The sequence below is a fragment of the Bos grunniens genome, chromosome 4, assembly GCF_055505025.1.
Source record: "Bos grunniens cultivar Pamir isolate PY7600 chromosome 4, Bosgru_T2T1.0, whole genome shotgun sequence".
Taxonomy (NCBI): domain Eukaryota; kingdom Metazoa; phylum Chordata; class Mammalia; order Artiodactyla; family Bovidae; genus Bos; species Bos grunniens.
In genome coordinates, this window is record NC_141168.1 from 59570110 (window position 1) to 59597262 (window position 27153).

Sequence of the window (27153 nt, forward strand, 5' to 3'; positions counted from 1 at the left end):
CCTTTAAGAGCCGGGTGTAATTGATGTAATTGATGATCGAGCAATTAATGCCAAGAACTACAGATACCTCCTTTGAGCGAGGATTTCCCTTAAGTCCTCACTACCAGACTTTCCCCAGCTTCCAAATGGCAAACACTGTTTTCCCTTTAGGAGAATCACTTACAGAGTAGCAGGCAAGTGCCATCATACGGCAGAGTGAGGTTACTCTTGGAGCTTAGAATGTAGAGAGAGTAACATGCTCCCTTATAGGTTTTAGTAAATGGTCTTCTGAATCAAGAGCTTCTCAGCAGTTCTGAGAGTCTCCAGGCTAGCGAATTCAGCCAGAGCAAGCATGGAGCCTAACTGGTGGTGTGGAGCCTGTCTTAGGAGCTCTGGGATGGTGGAGCCACTGGAGGTCCACTTTACAGATCTCTTGCGGATGACATCCCCTGTAAGAATAGGTAAGGTTCTCCTATGTATGTATCTGACCTCTTGGATAGCTGTTTTAGGCTCCTAGTTGAGAAAAGGAGGAAAGACACAGAGCAAGAGAAAGAATAAGAGGAAGAGGGGGAGGGAGAGGGATGGGGTAGGGAGGAGAGAGAGGATGAACAAACCCACACAGCCGTATTATCAATCTGAGAAAAAGCACTGGGTAAAAGGTCTTTCTCAATGATGCCAAAACTGTCTCCTTCTACCTTCGCCACCTTTGGGGTGAGAGTTTGTCCGTGAAGGAAGGAACAATGAGTTATTTCTAGAATTAGAACGTTTGGTCATTAAATTAACCTTTACTTGTTTATTTTAAAGGCTCAAAGTAACTAACCAAAACCATACATTCTAGACATACGTGGGTAAATCGGCCATCCTAAATCTCATAAGTTGCAATTTACATAAACTCCACAATCCCTTATTCATAGCCTGCATATCCAAACAGTCCTGAAAACCAAGAGTGGTTTCTTATTTTCAATGTTGAAGCTAATTTATTTGATGGCAAAATTTGACCTAAACCAATCTAAGGCAATTCATAACCTATACCCTACTTAATATGACTATCCATATATTTCACTGCTGAAATATAAATGTGTTTAATCAGGAGTGCTAAGAGTGTGAGTGTGGGGAGTTATAGTATACGCATGATATGTCACTTTCTTAAAATCTGGGAAATTCTGAATTCCAAATTACATCTGGCTCCAAGGTTTTGGATAAAGCATTGTTGACTTTTACTATAATTGCTTCTGCAAAATTGTATATAAATTTGAAACATTGTGTATCCTTACAGGTACCTGGTTGTATGCCAAAATATTCATTCATTCATTCCATAGCTATTTTTGAAGTCCCTACCATGTGCCAGACATCATATTAGATATTAAGGATGAGTATTAGATACATTTCCTATGCTAGAAGAACTCAGTGATGGTTGGGGAAAACAATGCATTAATAGATAGGTACAGTGCTATGGAGAAAATTCTCTAAGAGGGTTGTGCACACAGAGGGAAGACATTTCCCTCTCTACAGGGAGGGAGGCAATCTTAAAGTGAAAGTTAAAGGATTAGAAAGCATTTTCAAAGCAAGTAATTGGGTGACAGGCATTCTAGTAGGAAGGAAAAATATGGGAAGCCCTATAACATAGCTCTAGGTTCTGAAATTAGACTCCCTGGATTTGAATCTCAGGTCTGCTGTACATAACCTTAAGGCAAATTATTTCATCATTTTTACATCTGTTGGCTCATTTGTAAATGGGGTCAATGTCAGTACCTGCTTCCTTGGACTGTTGCAAAGACTAAATGAGTTGTTATGTGAAGCAAGGAAGACCTGTGCCAAGCATGTGATAAGTATTCACAAAATATTAGCTCTTTTCTTTATTATGCACAGTGCTAACAGCTATTCCAAGGGTGGCTTCTAGGACTGGGCAAACAGGCCTAAGTTGTCTGCTCTTATAACATTTTAGTTTCTGGATATATCCCCAATTCAACCCATGGATTCTCTTCAGATTTTCAGGTTCCCAGCCATACAATGTCCAATCCAGTTATGCATGCCCGTTATTTTTAGATAATTTTACTGTAAACTTCTTTGCTGTAAGTACCTTCACAGCAAGCATTTTTGTTACAAACATTCTCACTGTGTAACTAATTGGCCATAAGACAATTTTGCCATAAAAGGTAAAATGACTGGTTGATAGTTTGTTTTGATATGTATCATACAAAAATCATGACAAATGATGATGATTTGCCCCAAGAGCCAGTTTCTTATTTCTAAACACACTGCAGTAGAGGAGAAAGAGGCTGAGCGCCTGAAAAATCGCGGGTTTGAGCTCACATTTCCCATAAACCTCTGGAATGTTTATCAACAGACATGTGACAAGATGCCAGGATCACACAACAGTGTAGAGGCTTTCCTAACACAATACAAATGTGTGTGTGCTCAGAGGTGTCCGACTCTTGCACCCCCATGGACAGTAGCCCACCAGGCTCCTTTCTAGGCAAAAGCACAGGAATGGGATGCAATACAAAGCTTGGGTATAAATATGCATCCTAGTATTTGGAAGTTGATACCTCCTCTAACAAAGGAAGAAATTTTAGCAAAAAGAAAAACTGTGATGCCGAATGAGGAGGCGAATCAATGTGTAAAACACTAAGAATGAAAGCCCTGGAAGACAAGTGCTCAGGCACAAGTCACAGAATAAGGTCAGTCATCTGCACAGTAGTGCCGTTAAATCTACGCACCCTTTAAATGGACTTCCCTGGTGGCTCAGATGGTAAAGCATCTGCCTACAATGTGGGAGACCCAGGTTCAATCCCTGGGTTGGGAAGATCTCCTGGAGAAGAAAATGGCAACCCACTCCAGTATTCTTGCCTGGAAAATCCCATGGATGGAAGAGACTGGTAGGCTACAGTCCATGGGGTTATAAAGAGTTGGACATGACTGACTTTCACTTTTCACCCTTTAAATATATTCAGATATTTTGTATTTAGTAATAAAGTCTCTTTAATTGTGTAATTAGCCTCATGGCTAATTAGTTATATGGTGAAACTAATGTTTGTGGCAGCAAAGATGTTTAAAACAGGGAACTTACAGTGAAGATACCTAGAACTCCAGTTATCACCTTGGCTGGTGCAGCTGATCACCTGCTTGCTGCTCCTGCCCTTTGCCTGGGGTCTGGCTGACAAGCTTGACCCAGTGAGCAATTGTGACTGCAGCTGAATGTTATTCGTTACATAATATTGAGCTATTCAAGCTCAAAACGCCTAAAACTGTGTCATGAAACTGGGGCATTACAACAAAAGAAAACTAGGGAAAATAAAGTATCCATGAGTATCTGCCTCACATTTGAATCCCAGGCAGCAGTGCAGGGTCAGAGTGGCTCTGTTTCTTCTGCATGTGGATGTGTTATATGCATCTCTGTAAGATGCAATGAAAGCAGAGCAAACCATGGAAAGACACTTCCTGGCATGTTTACGTGGCTCACTGTGTGGTGGGGATAGGGACTGAGGTGAGTGGCAAGAGCAGGGCAAAAGCAAGAAGGAACAAATGAAAAAAGCCAAGAACGATGAAATAAAAATGCAATTAACACAGGATATGATAGCCTGTGTGAATTTATGTGAAATAATACATAGGTGGGCTTAAGCATTTGGAAATTCAATAAAAAGAACAAATTATAGATATTAAGAGGGGACCCTCCTGACTCACCATTGCTGCAATAAAAAAAAATTAGGCAGTGTATAGGCACTGTGAATTCTGATCAGAACAAAACAACAAAATCGTTGGTTGCCCCAAGGTAGTAGCCTGGTATCCTACACATTTGTGTCTCTAATAAATTAGTGTTTTTTCTTTGTTTATTCATTTGTTTCTTCACTGAGTCCCTACTGAGGTCAAGCACTGTGGTAGGGAGCAGGGCTAAAAAGTTGACCAAGAAATGGTTTCCTCACTCTTCAAAAGCTGTTGGTAGGTGTGGGAGACTGATGGAGAAGCAGCCAGGGAAGAACAGGGTGCAGGAGCAGGTGCCAGGGAGCGCGGGGTACCGAGGAGGCTAGCTACATGGCTGAAGACAGACTGGGAGCTGGAAAACTTCTTACCATTCGTGGAGATGCCACCATTGCATTTTGACGGCATTAGAACAAACAGCAGGGCACAGGGAGAGGCAAGGAGCAGGAAAGGCATTCTTATTGGAGGGGATTTTACGGAAGGGTTAATGCAGTAGAAGACATGTGGGTCTTGTCTCTACTACCTGCTGACTGTGTTAGTGGGTCAGGCATTAAATGAACTAGAACCAACTTGTTCATCTGAAAGTGGGGCTCAGGGTCAAGGGACAGACAGTGTAGTGGTTCTGGGTCCAAATATCATATGTATCCATGACTAGTTCTGTGACTTGGGGAAAATAACTTTACATATTTAAAAAGGGGGACAAAAATGGGGTCTGCTAACAGGGCTGCATTTACAAGAGTTCTTGGTAAAGAGACAGTACTGGGTTATTCTTCCTTGTCATTATTATCACTGAGCCACAGGTTATTTGAAGAATAAATGAGGTTGCATTTAAATGTGCTTTATAAACCAAACAGCACTGAATAAATTGTGACCTGGTATGAATTATACTAGAAGCACAATGTTTTAGAAGAAGAAAAACATATTGCTTTTTCATAAAAAGAATTTCCCTTTTAATTTGGGCCAGGAAAATCTCTGGCCACAGATGCTCTTGAATTCAGTGTTTCAAAGGTGGTTCAATTGCAGAGATGTCGTTTTGGTCCTGCAGGCCCACGTTTGACACAGAAAATGTAATGATGATTTCAGCAAGGAGGAGACAGGAGTCTCAATTCAACAAGAGCTAGGTATGATGAAATGATCAGGGGCCTGGGGACCTAGGGACCTGGCTGTCTCTCAGCCTCCCAGCATCTTCTTTCATGTCTGATATTCCCCCTCCACTCCTCATATCCTGATGCTGTCCGCCTCCACCTCTATTCATGAAAAGCAGTGTTGATAACTGTTTCCGGGATCTAGGCCAGCACTTTGCACAGCTGGCTTACAGGAACTCATGTGGGCAGATGAACCAGGAAAAGTTTTTAAACTAAGAGGTTCTGAATGTGGGTCAGAAGCACAGCCTTCTCTTCTCCTGAGATACTTTCAAAGCAGACTGGGGGCTGTTCAGTGGCTTTAGCTTCCATGTAGCTGATGAGATGAAGGATGGAGGAACATAGGAAAAGTGCCTCTGTTGTGGGCTCAACTGTGTTCACCAAAGAGAGCTGTTGAGGTTCTAACCTTTGGTCCCTGTGAATGGGAACTTATTGGAAAGAGGATGTTTGCAGATGTTAAGTTTGGATGAGGTTATTAGTTCAGTTCAGTTCAGTCACTCAGTCTTTGTCACCCCATGGACCTTCAGCACGCCAGGCTTCCCTGTCCATCACCAATTCCCAGAGCTTGCTAAACTCATGTTAATCAAGTCAATGATGCCATCCAGCCATCTCATTCTCTGTTGTTCCCTTCTCCTCCTACCTTCAATCTTTCCCAGCATCAGGGTCTTTTCCAATGAATCAGTTCGAATCAGGTGGCCAAAGTGTTGGAGCTTCACCTTCAACATCAGTCCTTCCAATGAATATTCAGGACTGATTTCCTTTAGGAGGTCATTAGAGTGGTCCCTACATTACCAGATGGCCAACATTGAAATCAGATTGATTATATTCATTGCAGCCAAAGATGGAAAAGCTCTATACAGTCAGCAAAAACAAGACCGGGAGCTGACTGTGGCTCAGATTATGAACTCCTTATTGCCAATTTCAGACTTAAATTGAAGAAAGTGGGGAAAACCACTTGACCATTTAGGTATGACCTAAATCAAATCCCTTACAATTAACAGTGGAAATGAGAAATAGACTTAAGGGACTAGATCTGATAGACAGAGTGCCTGAAGAACTATGGACGGAGGCTCATGACATCGTACAGGAGACAGGAATCAAGACCATCCCTAAGAAAAAGAAATGCAAAAAAGCAAAATAGCTGTCTGAGGAGGCCTTACAAATAGCTGTGAAAAGAAGAGAAGGGAAAAGCAAAGAAGAAAAGGAAAGATATACCCATTTGAATGTGGAGTTCCAACCAATAGCAAGGGGAGATAAGAAAGCCTTCCTTAGTTATCAGTTCAAAGAAATAGAGGAAAACAACAGAATGGGAAAGACTAGAGATCTCTTCAAGAAAATTAGAGATACCAAGGGAACATTTCATGCAAAGATGGGCTCGATAAAGGACAGAAATGGTATGGACCTAACAGAAGCAGAAGATATTAAGAACAGGTGGCAAGAATACACAGAAGAATTGTAAAAAAAAAAGATCTTCATGACCCAGATAATCATGATGGTGTGATCACTCACCTAGAGCCAGACATCCTGGAATGTGAAGTCAAGTGGGCCTTAGGAAGCAGCACTATGAACAAAGCTAGTGGAGGTGATGGGATTCCAGTTGAGCTATTTCAAATCCTAAAAGATGATGCTGTGAAAGTGCTGCACTCAACATGTCAGCAAATTTGGAAAACTCAGCAGTGGCCACAGGACTGGAAAAGGTCAGTGTTCATTCCAATCCCAAAGAAAGGCAGTGCCAAAGAATGCTCAGACTACCACACAGTTGCACTCATCTCACATGCTAGTAAAGTAATGCTCAAAATTCTCCAAGCCGTGCTTCAGCAATATGTGAACTGTGAACTTCCAGATGTTCAAGCTGGTTTTAGAAAAGGCAGAGGAACCAGAGATCAAATTGCCAACATCTGCTGGATCATGGAAAAAGCAAGAGAGTTCCAGAAAAACATCTCTTTCTGCTTTATTGACTATGCCAAAGCCTTTGTGTGAATCACAATAAACTGTGGAAAATTCTTCAAGAGATGGGAATACCAGACCACCTGACTTGCCTCTTGAGAAACCTATATGCAGGTCAGGAAGCAACAGTTAGAACTGAACATGGAACAACAGACTGGTTCCAAATAGGAAAAGGAGTACGTCAAGGCTGTATATTGTCACCCTGCTTATTTAACTTCTATGCAGAGTACATCATGAGAAACTCTGGGCTGGAGGAAGCACAAGCTGGAATCAAGATTGCCGGGAGAAATATCAATGACCTGAGATATGCAGATGACACCACCCTTATGGCAGAAAGTGAAGAACTAAAGAGCCTCTTGATGAAAGTGAAAGAGGAGAGAGAAAAAGTTGGCTTAAAGCTCAACATTCAGAAAACGAAGATCATGACATCCGGTCCCATCACTTCATGGGAAATAGATGGAGAAACGATGGAAACAGTGGTTGACTTCTTTTTGGGGGGCTCCAAAATCACTGCAGATGGTGATTGCAGCCATGAAATTAAAAGATGCTTACTCCTTGGAAGGAACATTATGACCAACCTAAATAGCATATTAAAAAGCAGAGATATTACTTTGCCAACAAAGGTCCGTCTAGTCAAGGCTATGGTTTTTCCAGTGGTCATGTATGGACGTGAGAGTTGGACCAAAAGAGAGTTGAGCGCCAAAGAACTGATGCTTTTGAACTGTGGTGTTGGAGAAGACTCTTGAGAGTCCCTTGGACAGCAAGGAGATCCAACCAGTCCATCCTAAAGGAGATCAGTCCTGGGTGTTCATTGGAAGGACTGAGGCTGAAACTCCAACACTTTGGCCATCTGATGTGAAGAGCTGACTCATTTGAAAAGACCCTGATGCTGGAAAAGACTGAGAGCAGGAGGAGAAGGGGACAGCAGAGGATGAGATGGTTGGATGGTATCATCAACTCAATGGACATGAGTTTGGGTAGACTCCGGGAGTTGGTGATGGACAGGGAGGCCTGGCGTGCTGTGGTTCATGGGGTCGCGAAGAGTCGGACATGACTGAGCGACTGATCTGATCTGAGCAACTGAACTGAACTAATCCAATATGACTGGGTTTAAAAGGAAAAGACAGACACACAGGGAAGATGTCCATGCACGAAGAGGAAGGCAGAGATGGAGAGATGCAGCTGCAAGCTCAGGGTTGCCAAGGATGGACAGCCACTGCCAGAAGCTAAGAGGTAAGGAAGATTCCACCCAGAGTCTCTGAAGGAATATCAGCGGGACTAGAGTCTCAGAGGGACCTTGCCCACACATTACTTTCAAACTTTCAACCTCCAGAACTGGGAGAGAATACATTTCTATTGTTCTAAGCTACCCAGGTTGCGGTATTTCAGTACAGCAGCCTTAAGAAATGAATACAACCTCTCAGTTCAGGTATAAGGCCTGACTCTCATCTCTGGAGAGTCCTCCCCTCTATCCCTTCACAATGAGAGCCAGGCTGGACCAGAATGCACTCAAGTGATAGGAACTGCCTGCAGGAGAGTGAGAATAAAAGCAACAGGGGCCCGGGCAGATGGCATGGTCTCAGTGAATATGTTACAGAGAAGGAATATTATTTTGAGTCATAGCATTATCTGTACATGTAGCACCTGTGGTCTGGCTCCAGAACTAGAATGTGAGCACTCGGGAGGACATAGTTAACCAGGAGCCTAGGAACCTGCCATGTTCCCCCACCAGGGCTCAGGCCAACAGTCTGCATCTTTAAAACCTCCCAAATGGCTCTATAGCTTGAGTTGAGACATGGGAAAAACTGAGGTTCGGAGACATGAAGTGGCCCAAGTCCTCAAATCTGGCTCAAGACACAGCACTGCAGAGGAATCCAAAAGGGGATGTTTCCAGAGAACAAGTGTGGTCCAATATACCTGGGGGTGTATGTTGGGTCCTTGTGGTTGGGAAAAGTTACTTTTTTTTCATACTTTTTGGCCACACCACGTGGCAGGTGGAATCATAGTTCCCCAACCAAGATCAAATCCATGCCCCCAGCAGTGGAAACAGTCTTAACCACTGGAAAGAAGTCTTGGAAAAATTACCTCTGTAAGACTCAGTTTCCTTATCTTCGAAATGGGAATAGTGATGGAATTATGAGAATTCAGTGCAGAAATGCAGTGGAAGTTCAGTATCTGGCCCTGGGAATAGTGGCCGTACAGTGGCAGGCAGCAGCCCTGCCACAGTTACAAGGGAAGGAGCTGGGTGGAAGGAGACCTATGCTATTTTGCCTCTTAGTCCAACGTGCCTCTCAGGATACTGTTCCATCTTTCAATAGTCTGAACAGTAGTTACTATGACACCCAGCACAATCTTAGAGTGAGCTGGAGCATGGGATTTTAAACTGAGACAGGAGGGCTTGGGAACTCTGGACAGTATCTCTGCATTTGGAATTCTGTTCATAGATATTAGAGCTAAGGTTTTTAGGTAATAGGTCGCGCTCTTGAAAACAAAGGTCCTTTACCAGCCTCTTGAGTGCCTTGCACTAAAGATGCTCAAAGAGTCCTCACCATAATGGGTGGCTGACCTCATCCGGATCTTACACAGCAAGGAGGGGCTGTCCTGTCCCCGGTGTGAGCATGCACTGGCAGGCAGGCTGTGTTCCAGCCCAGGACTGTAAGTCAGGCTTGGAGGTTCAAAGATGCTGGTATTCAGTATATTTCCAAAATGATTTGTTCTAAGCTAATTTGTCTTCTAATTTCTATACAAGTCATGAGCAAGAAACACTTTCACCTTCAGAAAGATGCCTTTTAACTTGAAGATCATTTTCATCATTAGAAAACAGAAACCACTAAAGATGCTCTCCCCTGTTAGTGCTCAGGAGTGGGCATTCATATACATACAGTTTAATCTTCTGACAGATCTTGGCCAAAAATGGGAGTGAACAAATACCAGCACCACTTCTGGAGTACGTCTGGAGAGAAAAAGCAAAAAGAGAAAGAGTTATTTATTTCAAGGAATGGTTCTCCAGTTTCTAAAGGTACTTCCTCTCTTCTTGGCTCCACATTTTGAATTTCTGGCCTCTTCTTTCTCCAGAATCTGGGCCATATTACTTAACTCAATTTACCCCGTGTTCCTGTCCCCACACTCTAAGTTCATTGCACCTGTGTGCTGGCTCCTTTGCTTGAAGGTCTCTCTTCCCCCAGCCAGCTAGTCCCATTTTCTTGTCTTTTCCAGCTCTTCCCAAAAGAAGAGACCCATCTTGGTCCATTCTACTCAGACAACATTCTTCTCCTCCCTATTTTCAGTGGCTTTAAAAAAGGATTTGAAAAATAAAGACTGTTTTCAAATAAGATAATTCCATCCTGTTAAGAGATAAAATAAAGACTAACAGGAGAGATGGCTTAGGAAGAAGGAAGGCCCCTTCCCTGGGGGGTGGGGGGGGTGGAGGGGTGGAAGGGGTGCAGATGAAGCCCCCAGAGTTTCCTGAACAAAGGGATTTCAGACAGCAGTTTACATAAGACTCTAGCTGGGGGATAAATTAAAAACCTGGGCTTTTTTTTTTTTTTTTTAATTAAACAGTGCTTTTAGAAGTATTGCAGTTCCTGTGATGCTTTTCACAGACAAAAGGAAAAACAACTGGGTAGAAAAAGTCAGGAACTGGCATTTATCAACAAAGAGAGAAAGGGAGACAGGTATGTCCTGCTTTTTTAACGTTCACTTCTCGCCACCTTGATTCGATGAAAGACCTACGTTAGTATCTATCTTCATGAACTGAAAGAAATCCGAAGAGGAGTTTTCACTTTCATAAAAACAGAAAAAAAAGCAAAAAGCAAAAATAGTGTTCATCATCTGTTGTGCAGGAGCCAGAGTGGAGCCAATGAGTAACCTCGAGTACTGAGAGAGGCCCCGCCCAGCTCCTTCCCCAGAAACCACACTGAACACTTAGGTATCAGGGAGAAATAGCTTTGAACCATGTCTGTGAGCTTCTGTGCTTGATCTCCACTTATTGTGTGCATCTGTTAGCAAGATGAGTGCTAAGGTAGTTGCTGCTTAGCCTTAGGAAAGACTTCATAGGAATGGTCTACTTTTGGATAGCGGGGAAGCATGTGGTAATTCTCACCAACCTAGAGAGTCCTTCAGATGGCTGTGAGTGTTACTAACAGTTGTCAGTATTCTGACCCTAGCAAAGGCAGACAAGTAACCTTTTCTGGCTACAAATGAGATATTTAAGGATCTTTGTGATCTTTGTACAACTTTCTAGAATGAGGAACAATCCTGACTAGTGCTCTCAACTAAATGCAAGAGGTGGAGCAGAAGAGGCTGTCCTTGTCGTCATGGAGCTCACTGTCTAGTGGAGCATAGGGGTGGATAATCCCAGCTCTCAGCATGCTCTGTGAGGGCTGCTGTGGTCCAGGCATTAATATGGCTTTCTAGGAACTGGAGGAGGAGGCAGGCGAGAAAGGAAGAGACAGATGCTCCAGGCTTTTCAACTCAAAGGCAGTTTGCAGACTTGGCTACAAATGTAATTCGTGGGCTCCACCACAATCTACTGACTCAGAAAGCCTGGGGAAGGCCTGGAAATTTGTGTTTTCATAGCTCCAAGTCATTCTGATGCTCACTAAGATTTGAGGAGCACTGCTCTAGACTCTGGCTGAAGAAAGTATGATCACAAACCAGAAGCACTGGATGTCATCTTAGTCTTAGGACTAAGAGTCTCTGGCCACACAGTTGACTTGTTCAATCAGAATCTGTATTTTAAAAAGGTCCCAGGTAGTTGGAGTCCACACCAAAGCCAGAGAAGCAGAGGAAGCACCCGGCACAGGGCTGTGGGCATATGAGTGGGGCTGGCATCTTGCAGGACATTTCAACCTGGCTGGAGCATAAGGAGCCAGGAGAATGCAGTGGACCAAGGAAGGAAGGACACATAGGATGAGCCTGGAAGGCTGCATCATGTGCTGTCTTGCGGGCAGTGGGGAATCCTGGGAGAGATCACATGTATTTCAGAAAGACATCTCTGGAGGAGACATGAAAGCCTGGAGGAGGCAAGATGGGACAGAAAAACCCATTGGCAGATAAAGACTTTAAGGCCTGGTCCTGGGCTTTCTAACCTCAGCACTAGTGCCATTCAGAGCTGAATAATTCTTTGTTGTGAGCTGTCCTGTGCATTGTAGGCTATTTAGCAGCATATCCGGCATCTAGCCACTATAGTCAGTAGCCCCCAAATGTCTCCACTTGTTGCCAAATGTCCCCAGGAGAGGTGATGGGGGACAGCATTGCCTCCGGTTGGGAACCACTGATGGAAGGTGGGAGGAGGGGGGATTGTGGTACAGAGATGGGATGTTTGGAGAACTGGTAACTGAGTGAGCTGAGCAGTGTAGACACACTGTGAAACAGATTCTGGCGTGCAATTACACCATAACATGGGTGGCAATTGGTAGAGACACATTCTAAGATCCAGAGTCAGGTTGCACTTGAAAGTTTGAGTTACTTCTTTTTATATTTACTTTGTCTGAAGGCCTTGGTCTAATTAACCTAATGGCAATGTAGATTTTAACACAGATGATAACCAATACATCAAACATTTTATAAGGACAGGCTGATAATTACTACACAGGAGATACAATGGAATAAAATGCACAGCTGTTCACTGTTAGAATTCAGCCTGAAGGCTGCAGCTGTCTTTGACATTCCTTGTGCAGAAGTTGAATCTAGGATGTAGGCAGAAGGTGATGTAACTTGTCCAGGGATCCCCAGAACTCCTTCTGTTAAGACAGATGTTTTGATCATCCAGCCTTTTCATCACATGGTATGGGAAAGACTAACGTCTTCTTACAACGTGCAAAGGGAACTTAGATGGACACAGAGCAGCACTGCAGAGACCCTCACTTGCATATTTGACAGCCCCTTCCTTTCAATTCAAACCTTACTAGACAGAGGCAGAATGGGGGCTGTTTTTATCTCAGAGATGGATTTAAAACAGCACATCTGGCTGTGTGTAATCCTATCTAAAATAAAAGTCCCAAATCTGGGCTCTCCTGGAGCATAGGATTCAGGCAACATTTTCATTTTTGCCATCTATTTAGCCAACTTCTACTTGCATCTGGAGCTTTGCCCACCCCATGATGTTAAATGAATACAGAACAATAAGCAGAGGTTAAATAAATGAGAATGTGGTGAATGTGGTAAATAGAGGCTCAAAGGGAGAGCATAACTTCTCTTCTGCATTGCAGGCAGATTCTTTACCACCTGAGCCACCAGGGAAGCCCCCTTCTGTACATAACCAACTTAAAATTGAATTTCTGAGTGATATAATACTTTTAAACCATTGTCATATATTATTTTACTTGAATTTGTATGTGTGCTAAATTGCTTCAGTCGTGTCTGAGTCTTTGTAACCCTATGGACCATAGCCTGCCAGGCTTCTCTGTCCATGGGATTTCCCAGGCAAGAATACTGGAGTGGGTTGCCATTTCTTCCTCCAGGGGATCTTCCCAATCCAAGGATCGAAGCTGTGTCTCCAGCTTGGCAGGTGGTTTCTTTACCACTGAGTCACCTGGGAAGCCCAGGGCAAGTCTGAACAGTGGCAATTTTTAGTCTTTCCAGATGGTTCTATTGAGTAGGTAGGTTTACCATCAGGGCCATCGGGTTCAGCTGTACAGATTGTACACTGCACAATTTTAATAGTCACACAGCCTGTGATGTGAATGGTGCTTCCTGAAATTCAGTACTGAGGAGGTCTGGTTGAAAGCTACTGTAATGTGGAAGGGTTAGAAACTGGGCAGAAGCTAAACCTGGACTTAAATGATGGGTTTCCCACTCACAAGCTATGTGGAATGAGGAAATTACTTAACCTATCTGATTCTTAGTTTTCTTATCTATAAAATGGGGTTGATAACAAAAATATGCTCGCTCCTTTTAGGCATTTTTGTGAGAATAAACTGAGGACATGACTCAAATATTCTAAACATTTAGATGCTCAGTGATCTGTCAAATCCACGAAGACCTCCCTACCCGACCCCCCGACCCGGCTCCCCAGCCACAACACTTAATCCACTTAATCCCCAGTCTGGATTTTCTGACAGGTTGTGCTGAAATGATATGCAACCTACTGTGTGTTTCTCTGCATTCTGGCTAGGTCTACAGTTACATCGGCCATCACAATGGAATTAATTGCAGGCAATATCCTCTGAGCAGTTTTTTAAAGATTCTTATTTGCATTTCCTGATTATTTTTTCTTTGATGGCTTTAATTTAGAGAGTAAATAAATTGCAGGATATTTTTGAGGAGCTTTTTTTTATTGTTGAATTGTTCAGTTGATTTTTTTTTTTTTTTTTTTGCTTCTCGCAAGGCATGATTGGAATCCTGCCCCATGAATTATGCTGGCAATTTTGGTGACAGAAATGAAAAATTGTAAAGTCCTAATTAGCCTTTGAGTCAATGCCAAGGCAGTTTATGCTAGTGAAGTAAACAAGGCTCTGAGAATAAATTTTTAGATGCATGTTGAGAAGAATTAAAAGAAAAATGGTATTATTCTCCAGTCTGTTTAGAGTTCTGAAGGTGGTGGTCAAGGTTTCATGTGAAGCTTCAATTTTTTGTTCAATGTCTTAAGAGGATTAATTGAACCAGTTATGGTTGGCCTTTAATTACTCACTGAATTAAATAATAATTGACGTTTCAGGCATTATGATTGCTTAATCGATTGTGTAGAAATGTCTTCATGCTGTCATTCAACATGTATCAGACTTGTACATCAAAACCCATGTGCCCCCCTCAAGTAGGGTTGCCAAATAAAATATTGTGCTGGACATACTTATACTAAAAATTATTCATTATTTATTTGAAATTCAAATTTAATCTTCCATTTTTATTTGTTAAATCTGGCAGGCTGAGCCACAAGGAATTTTCCTCCCCCTTCATTTCCATGTTGCCAAATCAATACTACTTTGACTGTATTGCATCAGTGAAGGATAAGCTGGGCCAGCAGGGAGAAGCCAAGGATGAGGGCCATGTCCTCTCATCTCTGACGAATGCCTCCTTCCTGCCAGAACTGCTAGCATCAGGGGAGACACTTCTTCAAAGGTTTACCTTTCTGCTTCCTTTTCATCTGGGGCTGAATGACCACCAGGGCCCTAGTCAAATACTTGACTTAATGATAGCCAGTTTGAACTAACCATTCTGTCTGTTAAATAAAACTATGATTGCAAAGAGGAAAAATTAGGGGAAAAGAATAATAATGGTGATGATTTTAGCTAGCATCTGTTGAGTGCTTGATAAGTCCCAGGTATGATACTAGGCACTTCACACACATGGACTCTCTTAGGTCCTGATACCTAGCTTTGAGAAAGGAATGCTGTCATTGTCCCTATCTCACTGATAGAGGAACTGAGGCTCAGCCTAGATCACATATTTAGAAAGTGATGGAGCAGGAGGCTATAGTCTCCTCCAATGTCATCTGCTGGAGGGCAGCAATTCTCAACAGTGAGTGCCAGAGGATATGTGGCAATGCCAGGAGACATTTTTGGTTGTGGTGACTATGGTGGGGGGTGGCATCTAGCAGATAGAGGACAGGGATACTGCTAACATCCTACAATGCCCTGGGCAGAACCCACAACTAAGGATTACCCAGCTCCAACTGAAGGTGAGAAATGCAGCTATAGAGAGAAGGGAGGAGAAAAAAGAGAAAAAAAGAGGATGGGGCTCATATTCCTACTTCAGTCCCAATCCAACTGTGGAGTGTTGCGAGCTTGTGTCAGGAGTAGCTCCTGGCCTTCGGAGTGGGAGAGCAGGGGCCAGAGGGAGGTGAACATGCCAAGGACAATGCTGGCATTCTCCCTGTCATTCATTCAGCTTACCAGAGCTGGAGATTTCTTGACAATCTGTCTGGCCTTCTCAAGTGTAAATGTCCATGCCTCCTATAAAAATAAAGTTAGACAATATTACAACTTGTATCCCATCTTTTCTTTTCCTGGGTTTCCAAAGTTAGGTTTTTTGTTTGTCACTTAGCAATAAATGCATTATTCTATAGCTTTCTGATAAAATAACTCACAGGAAAGCAATTTCATGTTAATAGCTCTCTTTAATAAGGGATTTGCTTTGTGCAAGATGCTATGCTAAGTGCTTTGCAAATATTATGTTATTTAATCTTCACAGCATCTCTGAGAGATATGACCTTTTTACAGATGAAGAAATTGAGATGCAGAAAAGCTAAGAAATTGGCTGCAGATCTCAGAGCCAATGTCCAAAAGAGATGCCATCTGAACCCTTGTCTTCTTGCCTGCTTTGCTAAGCTCAGTGACTTGCCTTTGGGTCTGAAAGCCCCAGTGCAGAAGGTGCAAATTTCTGTTATGGTTTCCTTTTTGGCAGCCTTTGTTAGCTTAAAGTTCATTCTCCACAACATTGAGGGTGGTGTTCCTCTGCCTTAATTATGGGTCCCCTGTTTCTCTGCTTTGGAAATATCCCTTTGAATTTGAGGCCCATCTCAAGCATCTACAGCGTCTAGCACAGTTTCTGATACATCGTAAGTGCTCAATAGATAGAAATCAAATTTTATAGAAATAAAATAAAATTTTATAGAAATAAAAGTGAAAGAAAACATTTATGATATTGTGCCAAGCAAGGAAAAAATAGGTTATCAGATTTTGCACATACAGAAAAGAAAAAAAATCCTGCAAATGTGTGCGTGTGTGTGCTCATTCTACTCTTTGCAACCCTGTGGACTATAGCCCACCAGGCTCCTCTGTTCATGGAATTTTCCAGGCAAGAATACTGGAGTGGGTTGTCATCTCCTACTCCAAGGGATCTTCCAGACCCAGGGATCGAACTTGCATCTCCTGTGTCTCCTGTGTTGGCAGGCAGATTCTTTGCCACTGCACCACCTGGAAAGGCCCTTGCGAAGAAATATGCCATAATAATAGTCGGTGATAACTTTTTCCTAAATTTTCAATAATGAGCACAAATTCAGCAATAAATACTTTTTAAAAAAAGAACTCAATACACATTGCCCTGTTGCTTATTGGAAATGATCTGTTCCCAGTACAGGGATGTAGTGAGGACCCTGAGATCTGGGGGTGAACAGACACTCCTGTCTCCTGAAATTCCCGTTCTGGCAAGGAGGCGCCAGGAACAGGTACAGTAAGCACAGCAAGTGGAAGTGAGATGAAGCAGAGAGAAGGTGCTGGCAACATCTTTTTAGGAAGGGCCATTTGGATCCCCTTGAGAGAACTGATCTGATTTTAACCCAGCTCAGTTCTCTAGGGAGACCAATGTTTAGTGAGGAATAAAGACAAGGAAGAAAAAGGAGGAGAAGAAGTGACAAGGGTTTTGCCAAGTACCTTCTGACCCCTTAGTGCTGGGCATAATTGCTGCTTCTGGGTCCCCCCTGGAACGCTGAGGGCAGATATGTATGGTCTTGGCTTGACAAGAGCAGCACTGTCTCCCACAGTTAAAGTGCACTAATACCATCATAAGAGAAATCATCAGTGCTTTTAAAAGATGCTTTTGGTAAAGCTAAATCCTATGTATTGGAAAATAGTCACCGTAGGATATAGAGGAACACAGATATAATAATAGACCGCAAATTCCACCCAAAGGTCAGACATGCCACTATTTGATGAAAAATTAAAAGCAGAGGAGCTCCCTCCATTTGTCTTCCTACATAACAGAAATGGCCTCAAAGCCCCATTTGTCCTTTCCTCTTAACTCTTCTGTCTTCCACTGGAATTATTTATGCATTTACTACCTCCAGTGGGCAGTCAAGTCCTCAGGAACAGCTTCTTTCAAACCTTGCTCCATTTGTAAATTAATTTATGTCATTAAATTTGGGAGTGAGGAGCAGTTTGTCCTAATAAACTTTTAGAAAAGATCAGGAGTAGATCAGTGAGCTTCTCCCCACCCCTAAACCCCCTCATAAATGCTTGCTTCTTGACAATAAAAAAAATTTCACGTCTAAAAGCATCATTTTATGTCCCAGGGGGCTTCTTCCTTTGTGGGAGCTTGTCACTGCTGTCAAAGTGTGATGTGAAGAAAAGACATTTTCTGTAATTTTCAAATCTACTGCTGCTATAATTGATAGCAGAGAACTTGATCACTAAAAATTATTCCCTGTAGAAACTCATGTCTAATAATACTATTTTTCTTTATTTCCTTCACTCCTGAGTGTACCAGAATTCAACTCTTTAACATCACAGAACCTGAGAAGGACCAGTTTGTGACTGTGTCCTGTCTAATTCATACTCCTTAAATGTTGAGGGACATTATGTTGAGATCTGGAGCATCCCGGGTGCACTGTATTCTCTGCGTGTTTTCCCATCCTTGTCAATATAGTGTGCTTTGGCTGAAACATCTGAATGTTTGCGAAATGCCTTTCCAAATGGTACTCCTTACCCTAAAGTGGCTCAACCCCTTGAATAGGCTAATATGTGCAATGGCTCTCCCAGCAGGGAATTTAGTTTACAGACTTCCCAAACTTTTAAAACTTAACAACAATTTTCTTTTCTAGCACACCCATTAACATCTCCCAGAGTGGGAGTAAAAGCAAGGCTTTTTGTGTCAAACATGTCTCATTTGAATCTGAACAGAGTAACTTACTGGCTCTGTAACTTGGGACAAGTTATTTATCAACACTAAGCCTCGGTTACCTCATCTATAAAATAAGGATAATAGTAATTACTACTTAACACTTTCTACATTGCAGTCTTACCAGTTTGCTGTCATTCTTCTCTCCCAGGATACAAAACCCTTGATGAGAAGGATTATGTGTCATTCACTATTACATCCCTAATATATAATTCATGGCACGACACAGATGCTTTAGAAGAACTTGTGGAATGAATGAATGAATGATTGCACAGAGAAATGACTGGTTGAATGAATATTTCTTTTTTCTTTCATTATCAATCATATGCTCGTGACTACCCTTGTCCCTGGGTTACATGAATTTCCACACAGGTGCGTAGGTGCTAGGCATACAGAGCCAGCGCTCTTCCAACGGTCTGATCCTTCGCATTAAATCATCCACATGCCATAGGATCTAAGTTTGCCATTCCCCTGAGCCTTGGTGATATTATCTGGCTTGTGTTAAAATTTCAGACTTAATTTATCCTTGGAAAACAGCATGACAATGGTGGGGAAGGTGCTGGAATTCAGAGACTCGGACCACGTGCTCTGCTTGCAGACAGCCATGGTTAAATTATATAACCTCCAAGTCTCTGCTATCTGTAAAATTGAATGTAAAGACGAAAGTCATTTGTTAAAGCTATTTGTTTGCTTGTCTTAAAGACGGGCAAAGGGGGCAAGTTGTAATCAACATGAAAATGAAGATAATTGTTCTCTTACCTTGGTAGCATTTTCACTGTTGGCAATCTAGCATTTTTAAGCCATTGTTTCTAAAGCATGAGGACCACGCTTCTATCTTCTGGAAAACTACAACTTCAGAATGGAGGGTGCAACTGTAATCAGTGATTGGAAAGAAAATTGGGGAATAGGTTCTGAGCCAGATATAAAACTCTCCTGGCTGGAAGCCATAATGATGTTTCTGACTCACTGAGAGCAATCATCTGAGCATAAGCAGATTCTCCATCAACAATGAGGGGCTTGCTTCTGGAAATACTCATTTGATCCTGCAATTTGTTATGGTCAAATCTTTTCAATTTCTCATTACTTTCTCCCTTTGATTGCGGTGTTTCCTTATTCCAGTTTCAAATCTCCTTCAGAGTCTCATGAGTGAATTGCAGAGGAAGCCATTACACGGACTCACAGAGATATAAGCCCTCACTCTTGAAACTTATAGTCCAAAGAACCATGGATATGTATATTGCATTTTTTTACTCAAGGACTTGGAAAATTCCAAGGACGACATGACATGGCTCCCTAGCAGTCTAAAAAAGGGGAAAGGCCAACCCTTTGCTTGATCATCAGGGCACACAGTAGCATATACCCATGGAGGCATTGCTTATATAAGTTTGTAACAAATAGTAGCCTGTCCAACTGGAATTTTCTGGTTTATTACATTATCTGCATTCCACTGTAACCTATAGTGGCTATTTCCCAACATGTAGGGTTTAGCTCTCCCAAAGTCCAATTTGATTTTGATGTTCCCACATTTCCCAGTTTTATGACTCTGGAATATGTGAAAAAAAATCATATCAGTTTATGTCATTTTCTTCTTCTGGGGACCAAAAATGGGGGTGGGGGGAGAGAGAAAAAGAAAGAAAGAAGAAAAAACTGTGAAAATAACTGAAAAACACCACCACTTTTGAATGCATTCCCTTATGCTGTTAAATATCTTTTCTTCATACATATTTTACCATTAGCTAAATTTCCTCTTTTTCTTCTCCTGGGCCATTTTTGCATTGTGGATCTATTAGTATCATTTGGACATTTAGTCACACAGTCTCTATCCTTTTTCTCCAGGAAATACCTTTTAAAAAAAGTCTTATTTTAAATAAGACTATTCCCACCCCACAACTTTGCCTGTCATTTCCTGTAGTTTCCAGAGAGAAATATGTTCCTTGCCTCTGGTTTCTAGCAGCTATACACATTACTTGGCTGATGGCCTCATCACTCTGATCAATGCATTTGTTATCACAGTCTTCTCCCATGCTGATCCTCCTGCCTTTCTCTTATAAGGAACTTTGTGATTACATGGGGTTCATCCAGATAATCCCAGATAATCTCTTCATCTCTAGATCCTTAATTTAATCATACTTGCAAAGTCTTTTTTGATTCTGAGGATTAGGATATGGACTTCTTTGGGGAGGCCATTATTCTGTATACCATACTGCTCATTCAACAAATATTTATTGAGAAATTAATATATGCAGTGAAATGTGCTGGGCTCTGGGGAAATCACAAAGAATTTAAAAAATAAATCAGCCAGATTATCTGCTTTCATGGAGCTTACACCTTAACAGAAGGGGCAGACATTAAATCATAATTTTACAGTTATTTATCTTATTGTACAACTGTTTCATTACAGTTATGATAATTTCTAGAAGCATGGAGAGCCATGAAAGGAGAGAAATCCTAGAGGACCTAACTTGGGGCATCAAGGAAAACTTCTTAGAAGAAATGATTTCTGATCTGAGCTCTGATGTGGGTGATTAATTAGGTGAAGATGAGGGCCAAGAGTGGAAGCTGAGAGACTAGTTATTAAAACTTTAAAACTCAAAGTATCTTTTAGAACTGTTCAAATTCACTAGGGTCATTAGCTTTTCTTGAGCTAAGGGAAGAAAGCATATTCTCAAGAGAGATAGAGTTGCCATTATTTTTTAAGTTCTCAAAAGCAGGCAAGAAAGGTTTACAAATTTGAATACCATTTAAGTACCTTCCTTGGAATTATCTTTTCTTCTCCCTATCAGAAGTCAAGGGTAACATTTGTGTTATTAGTGCTGTCCCCTGAGGATTCTCGAGATCTCTAAGAGTTTAATGACCTCCAAATAAGACTGAAAATTTAAGTCTGTGTAGACATATTCTCCAAGCTTCCAAATGTGGGCTTAAACTGAAATGCAGCTTGGAATGTCTATCAAATCCTTTGAAATGCTGGGGGAAATGACTGAATAGCAGACTGTACATTCAAGAGTGGTGTTAAATTCTATTCTCAGTTCTGTTAGAGTTTTAAAACTTCAAGTCTTCAGGGAGTGATTTAATTTAGTGGTCTCTGATATTTACAGCCTTTCCATTTCTGTGATAATTTCTTGTCTAATGATCTTCAAAGAGTATTGTGGAAGCAAAATACATAAGAGGTCAATGGAATCTCACTTAATTTTTACTTTTTTAATTATGAGAAAAGGATCATCATTTCTCCCTATATTTTTGTTCCTTTGATCTTTCTCCATGAGCCATTTTTTTGTTCTTGCTGTGCTTGCTCAGGTGGTTTTTGTGTGTGTGTGTGTGTAAGAGCTCTTTGAATCATGGAGAAAATAATTCATAGTGTGGCATATTACAAAAATGCTTTCCCAGTTTGCCATTTGTCTTCTGACTTTGTACATGTCAGGTTTTTCACCAGTTAGATGCATTCATATTTCCCTTTGTGACTTTGGGATCACAAATTACAAATAAAATTACTTAGATTTTTCTTCTTTTATGGTTCCATTCTTTATGACTCAACATTTAATTCATTTGGAATTTATTTTGCTATAAAGAATAGACAAGTATCCACCTTAAATTTTATTCCTAAATGGCTAGTCTTTAATCCCACCCATTTACTGAATACGCCAGTGTTTTGTCACTGATTTGAAATGCTATTTTCTTTTTATCAAAAACAAAAATCTCAAATGCATTTGAGTTTATTTTTAGACACTATATTTTGTTCCAATTTAAGCTTTTAGGCTGACTTTTCTGCATCTAGATGGCTATATTCCCCTGTAATTTATCTCATTGCTCATAATTTCCTGAGATGTTTAAAGAGGAACTTTAGAAACACTGTCAAGCAAACAACTCCACAACCAACAATTTACTTGAATTTTGATTTCTCATCTATAAAATTGGGATAATGGAATAACTCTGCAATTGTATGAGAGGATTTTCAATGATGTATGATAAGTAGTTAGTCCAGCTTTTGGTGTGTTACAGTCATTCAAATTGTGGTTGTCAATTACCTTTCATTTTTCATCCCCTAATGTGTACCTATCATAGAGTAGGGGCTTAGTAAATGGATATTATGAGAATAACAGAATGACTGTCCATGACTTGAAAGTCTATCAGTGTCAGTCAAGACTTTTTCACCCTAGTACTGAGAGTTGGACTATATATAAAACTGAGTGCTGAAGAATTGATGCTTTTGAACTGTGGTGTTGGAGAAGATTCTTGAGAGTCCCTTGGACTGCAAGGAGAACCAACCAGTTCATTCTAAAGGAGATCAGTCCTGGGTGTTCATGGAAAGGACTGATGTTGAAGCTGAAACTGCAATACTTTGGCCACCTGATGCAAAGAGCTGACTCATTTGAAAAGACCCTGATGCTGGGAAAGATTGAGGGCAGGAGGAGAAGGGGACAACAGAGGATGAGATGGTTGAATGGCATCACCGACTCAATGGACATGGGTTTGGGTGGACTCCGGGAGTTGGTAATGGACAGGGAGGCCTGATGTGCTGCAGTTCATGGGGTCACAAAGAGTTGGACATGACTGAGTGACTGAACTGAACTGAACGGAACCATTCCTGGCCTCAGGTATCAAAGATATGTTTGTCTTCCAGGAATGGCATTAATTTATTAAGTGAGGTAATTTGGAAAACTTTATTAAGTCTTCCAGAATATTAAGGCACACAAAAACTGTCCTTGGATGTATGTTCTCTTCAAAAATAACATTTGATTTTCTAATGATTTGCCAAGTCACAGTTGAAGAACAGCTATCACTCAAGGAGGAAATTTCCTTAATCTAAAACTCTGATGATCACACAACTGACTCCTTTTTTATTTAATAATTTGTTTTCTTCTAGACCTGGATTTGTGAGAAAACACTCACATACTATACAGAGTTAGGGTGGAGAACAGAAGAAGTGCAAATACAGCAAGCTGGGTAGGTTGACTAAACAACTGAAGGAGACGAGAAGCTTGATTTTATTCAGTTTAGTTCAGGTTTTGAGCTACTATTTTGCTAGAGTTGCCTGTGGTAGTAGCGATGGAGGCACCAATATAACAAGAGAAAGTAATTTCCTTTCCTTGTTTGACATAGAAATTCTGCTAAACTGAGAACACTTAATTCATTTTTATTTTATATGTACCTGACATAAAAAGTCAAGTCGTAACAACACAAATAGATTAAAGAAATTTACCCAAACACACACACACACACACACACACACACACACACACACCCCATGTTGAAAAAGAATGGAGCTCAGGATCAGAGATTACTTTTATTGAATAAGAACAAAGGATTAACTGCTGGTTACTAGAGAACATTTTGGTTTTAAATAGGGGAGACTCTAAACTCCATCCTCTTGTCAATTTGATTTTAGTGCTCATTCATGGATTCGTTTTATTTTTTAAAAATGTCACCATTGATTCCAAGAACCGTGGTAGCTGCTGTTCTGTAGTAGCCTTTGGAGGTATATTCTTATGCCTCCAAAACTTATTCAAGTTGGGGCTCGTATTATACTGAACTCTAGGTTGTTACAATAGGAGAATAACACAGAGATGCATTTCTGGGAGATAATTATGTCCTTATTCATAAAGGAAGAGTGGAAAGGACAGAATGCATGCCCATGATGAGTCATCTGGAAGATTAGTGGCAGGAAAGCCCAAGTCTAGATAGATGGATCAAGACATCCTTTTAAAAAAAAAAAAAAAAAAAACTTTATTGTTAAAAAATGGGATCAAGGCATCTTAAGGATTAAGATTAAGACCATCTTAAGGATTGGTCTGTTAAAGAGATAAAGAAGAAGACGCACTGGAAGTATAGACACTAGCTAGTGTTGGGAAGGAATGTAGCAAGAAGAAGAAATATAAAGGCATTACTGTCCTATTTCATAGAAAGAACTGGGTTAAAATGTAATCCATTCATTCAATACACATTTATTGGGCAGTGTGCCAACCTCCTATACCCAGAACAAGCAGTGGGGAGAGAGAACTGGCTCAGATGTAGTCCCAGCCTGACAATTATAATCCAGCGGTCAATCTTATAGCTTCAGACACAGAAACTAATGACTAACATACAAACTGGAAACTGCAATGCTAGCTGTTAGGATATAGCTGTTAGTATCATGGGGACAATGAGGAACAGAATCTAATCCTCACTGGAGTAGGAACATAGGTGTCCAGTGGTTTCTTGAAGAAGGTGACAGTTGAACTAACTAGATCTTAAAAGATGACTCAGGGAAAGGGCATCACAGGTGCAGGGGAAAATAGAACAAGGTTGGGAGGTGAGAACAAGCAGGATGTGATGGGAATGATAAGTACTGAGCTGCTGCAGAGAAGTGGATGAACCAGTTCCTTCAAGAACAAGGCTGGGGAGGTAAGGACAGGCTAGTTTATGGAACTCAGGCTTTGTCTTGGCCTTGATGGATGGCTGTCCATCAAGACAGGGAGCATGTCAGATTTGCATTTTGGAAACATCACTTGGGTGCCTGGATTTGAGGGTTTCAAGGTGGGAGGTGGAGATATCAATTACAAAGTTGCTGCAGGACTCCACCCTAGAATGATTATTATTGTTGTTCAGTCACTAACTCGTGTCCAGTTCTTTTTGACTCCATGGACTGCAGCATGTCAGACTTCCCTGTCCTTCACTATCTCTTGGAGCTTGCTCAAACTCATGTCCATTGAGTCAAGGATGCCATCCAACCATCGCTCATCCTCTACTGCCCCCTTCTTCTGCCCTCAATCTTTCCCAACATCAGGGTCTTTTCCAATCTTTGCATCAGATGGCCAAAGAAATAATAAGTCCCTGAATGAGGCAGGCAGAATTGAAGATGAAGAAGGGGAATAGACTAGAAAGAACCATTTAGAAGGGTGAAGGCTGGTGTCAGTACTGAAATATGCAATATGGGAGGAATAGCTGATGTGGGCAAAAGATAATAGTCCAGTTTCTGACACATTATGTTCAAGCTGTCTTTGGGACCTACAAAAGAAGATATTTATCTGGCAGCTGCATGCAGTGGCTGAATCTCTGAGGACAGTCTTGAACTTTGTTTGTGAGGCTTAATAACAAGAGCAAATGTTTTGTATGTTTATGATGATCAGTCACTATTCTAAGAATTTTCACACATGCCAATTTGTGTAGTCTTCACATTATCCTTTGGTGGTAGGCTCTACTCTATTCCTCATTTAACATATGAAAAAACACAAAGCAGTTGAATGATATATCTCAAAGCACTTAGCAAGTACATGGTGGGGCCAGGGTCACTGATCCCCGCAGGATGGCATTGGGCAGTCTGTGTTTAACTGCCAGGCTGTCCTGACTATAATTACTCAGAGAGAAAGCCCAGAGTGAGCAGAGTCCTGGCTGGGTGGGTCCTGGTGCTTAGGAAGGGAAGGGTAGCCTCAAGGAGACAGAGTAGTGCAAGGAGAACCAGAAAAGAGTAGAGAAGTTTCTGGAAGGGAGTGGCAAACAGTGTTAAACGCAAAGGATAATGGATAAGAATGATCCTGGATTTGATGTTGAGGAAGTCATCAGTGACTCCTTAAGTCATCAGCTTAAGGAGAAGTGTTTTATTAGAGTAATGGGGCTAGAGGCCAACCTGCAGTAACTTGAGAAGCAAATGGGACATGAAGAAAAGCTCTTCTCCTTTAAAAGATAGCTGGAAGTTGCTGCTGCTCCTAACACTTATTAATGCTTATTACAAGCAAAGAAAGCACCATCCTAAAACTCAATCTCCTGCCCCACTATAAAATGCATATACACACTTATAGGTATGTATGCATATAAACACACCTGGAGATATATATTAAATTTTAAAATATTCACAACTGCCCTATGAAGCCTGAGTATTATGTCCACTTTACAGATGAAGAAACTGAGGCCCAGAGCAATTGAGCAACTTGTTTAAGGAGAGACAGAACATAAGAAATGCAGCCAGGTTTTGAGCTCAGGTGGTCTGGCTCTAAGATCTGTGCTCATAACCACAATATTGAACTACCTGTCAATTAGAGGAAGGAAAAAATTAGATAGTAGCTGGAGAAGAATGGGAGTCCTGGGGTTTATTTTTATATTAATTTTTGGAATGGGAGCAACCTGAGCTGGTTAATAGGTATCCTCCTTTCCCTCCTTGGGTGTAGATAACTTCAGTGTAATTTGGCCCAATTAGCAAACTGTTATGAGAAAATCCATAAAAAAGGAATGAACTCTAAATATATTGTTTCTAAAACCTTCAGTTCCCTCAGCCCTTCTAAGAGGTCTTAGCAGTGGGGGTTTGGAGACTTGAAGCCCATAAGCAGAGTTTGTTAATGAATCCATGAGAAAAGGGGCAGAAGTCAAGGAACCAAGGATGAGACTGGGGGTAAATGGAGACATGTGACTTTGGGTGTCTGGGAAACTACCAGATGACAAAGAAAAGGCCAGCAGCAGGAGGAGAAACAATATTTTCAGGCTTGTTGATGGCAGCTTTCAGGCTTGGGCCAACAGTTTTTACCCTTCAGTGCTCATCAGAAGTTTTGTAGAAGTGCAGCTGCTCAAATCTCACCCCAGAAGTACTGAACCAGATGCCCTTGGGTGGGACTCCACACATATTTCTAAAAACTGCTTCACGTTCTAAAATCAGCTAAACCTTTTATACTCTGGTATGTTCCACTGAGATCAGATAAACCCTTGCAAGGGAGGAATAAAGCAAATACATGTTCAGAAAGGCCCTTTCCATCTTGTCTTTCATGTAACAAAACTTAAAGCACCTACTATGTGTCAGGCATTGCACAGTCCTGGAAACATGATGGTGAGTGAAAAAGACATGGTTCCTATCCTCAAGTGCTAGGAA

At 41.4% G+C, this 27153-nt stretch overlaps 1 protein-coding gene and 1 long non-coding RNA gene across 4 annotated transcripts in view; one reads left to right on the forward strand and one right to left on the reverse strand.

Annotated features, from left to right (window-relative positions):
- Nucleotides 1-27153, reverse strand: part of AOAH (acyloxyacyl hydrolase) — a 190488-nt gene that overhangs the window by 110871 nt on the left and 52464 nt on the right. For all 3 annotated transcript variants that reach the window (XM_086396565.1, XM_086396566.1, XM_086396567.1), the window contains 2 exons: nt 15602-15661; nt 9650-9720 (listed from right to left, as the gene is read on the reverse strand). In XM_086396565.1, the coding sequence (XP_086252691.1) occupies nt 9650-9720; nt 15602-15661 (131 nt within the window). The remainder of the gene's footprint in view (nt 1-9649; nt 9721-15601; nt 15662-27153) is intronic.
- Nucleotides 301-27153, forward strand: part of LOC147374229 (uncharacterized) — a 38544-nt gene continuing 11691 nt past the window's right edge. Inside the window, exon 1 of the long non-coding RNA XR_015162538.1 lies at nt 301-440. This is a non-coding gene — a long non-coding RNA (uncharacterized LOC147374229). The remainder of the gene's footprint in view (nt 441-27153) is intronic.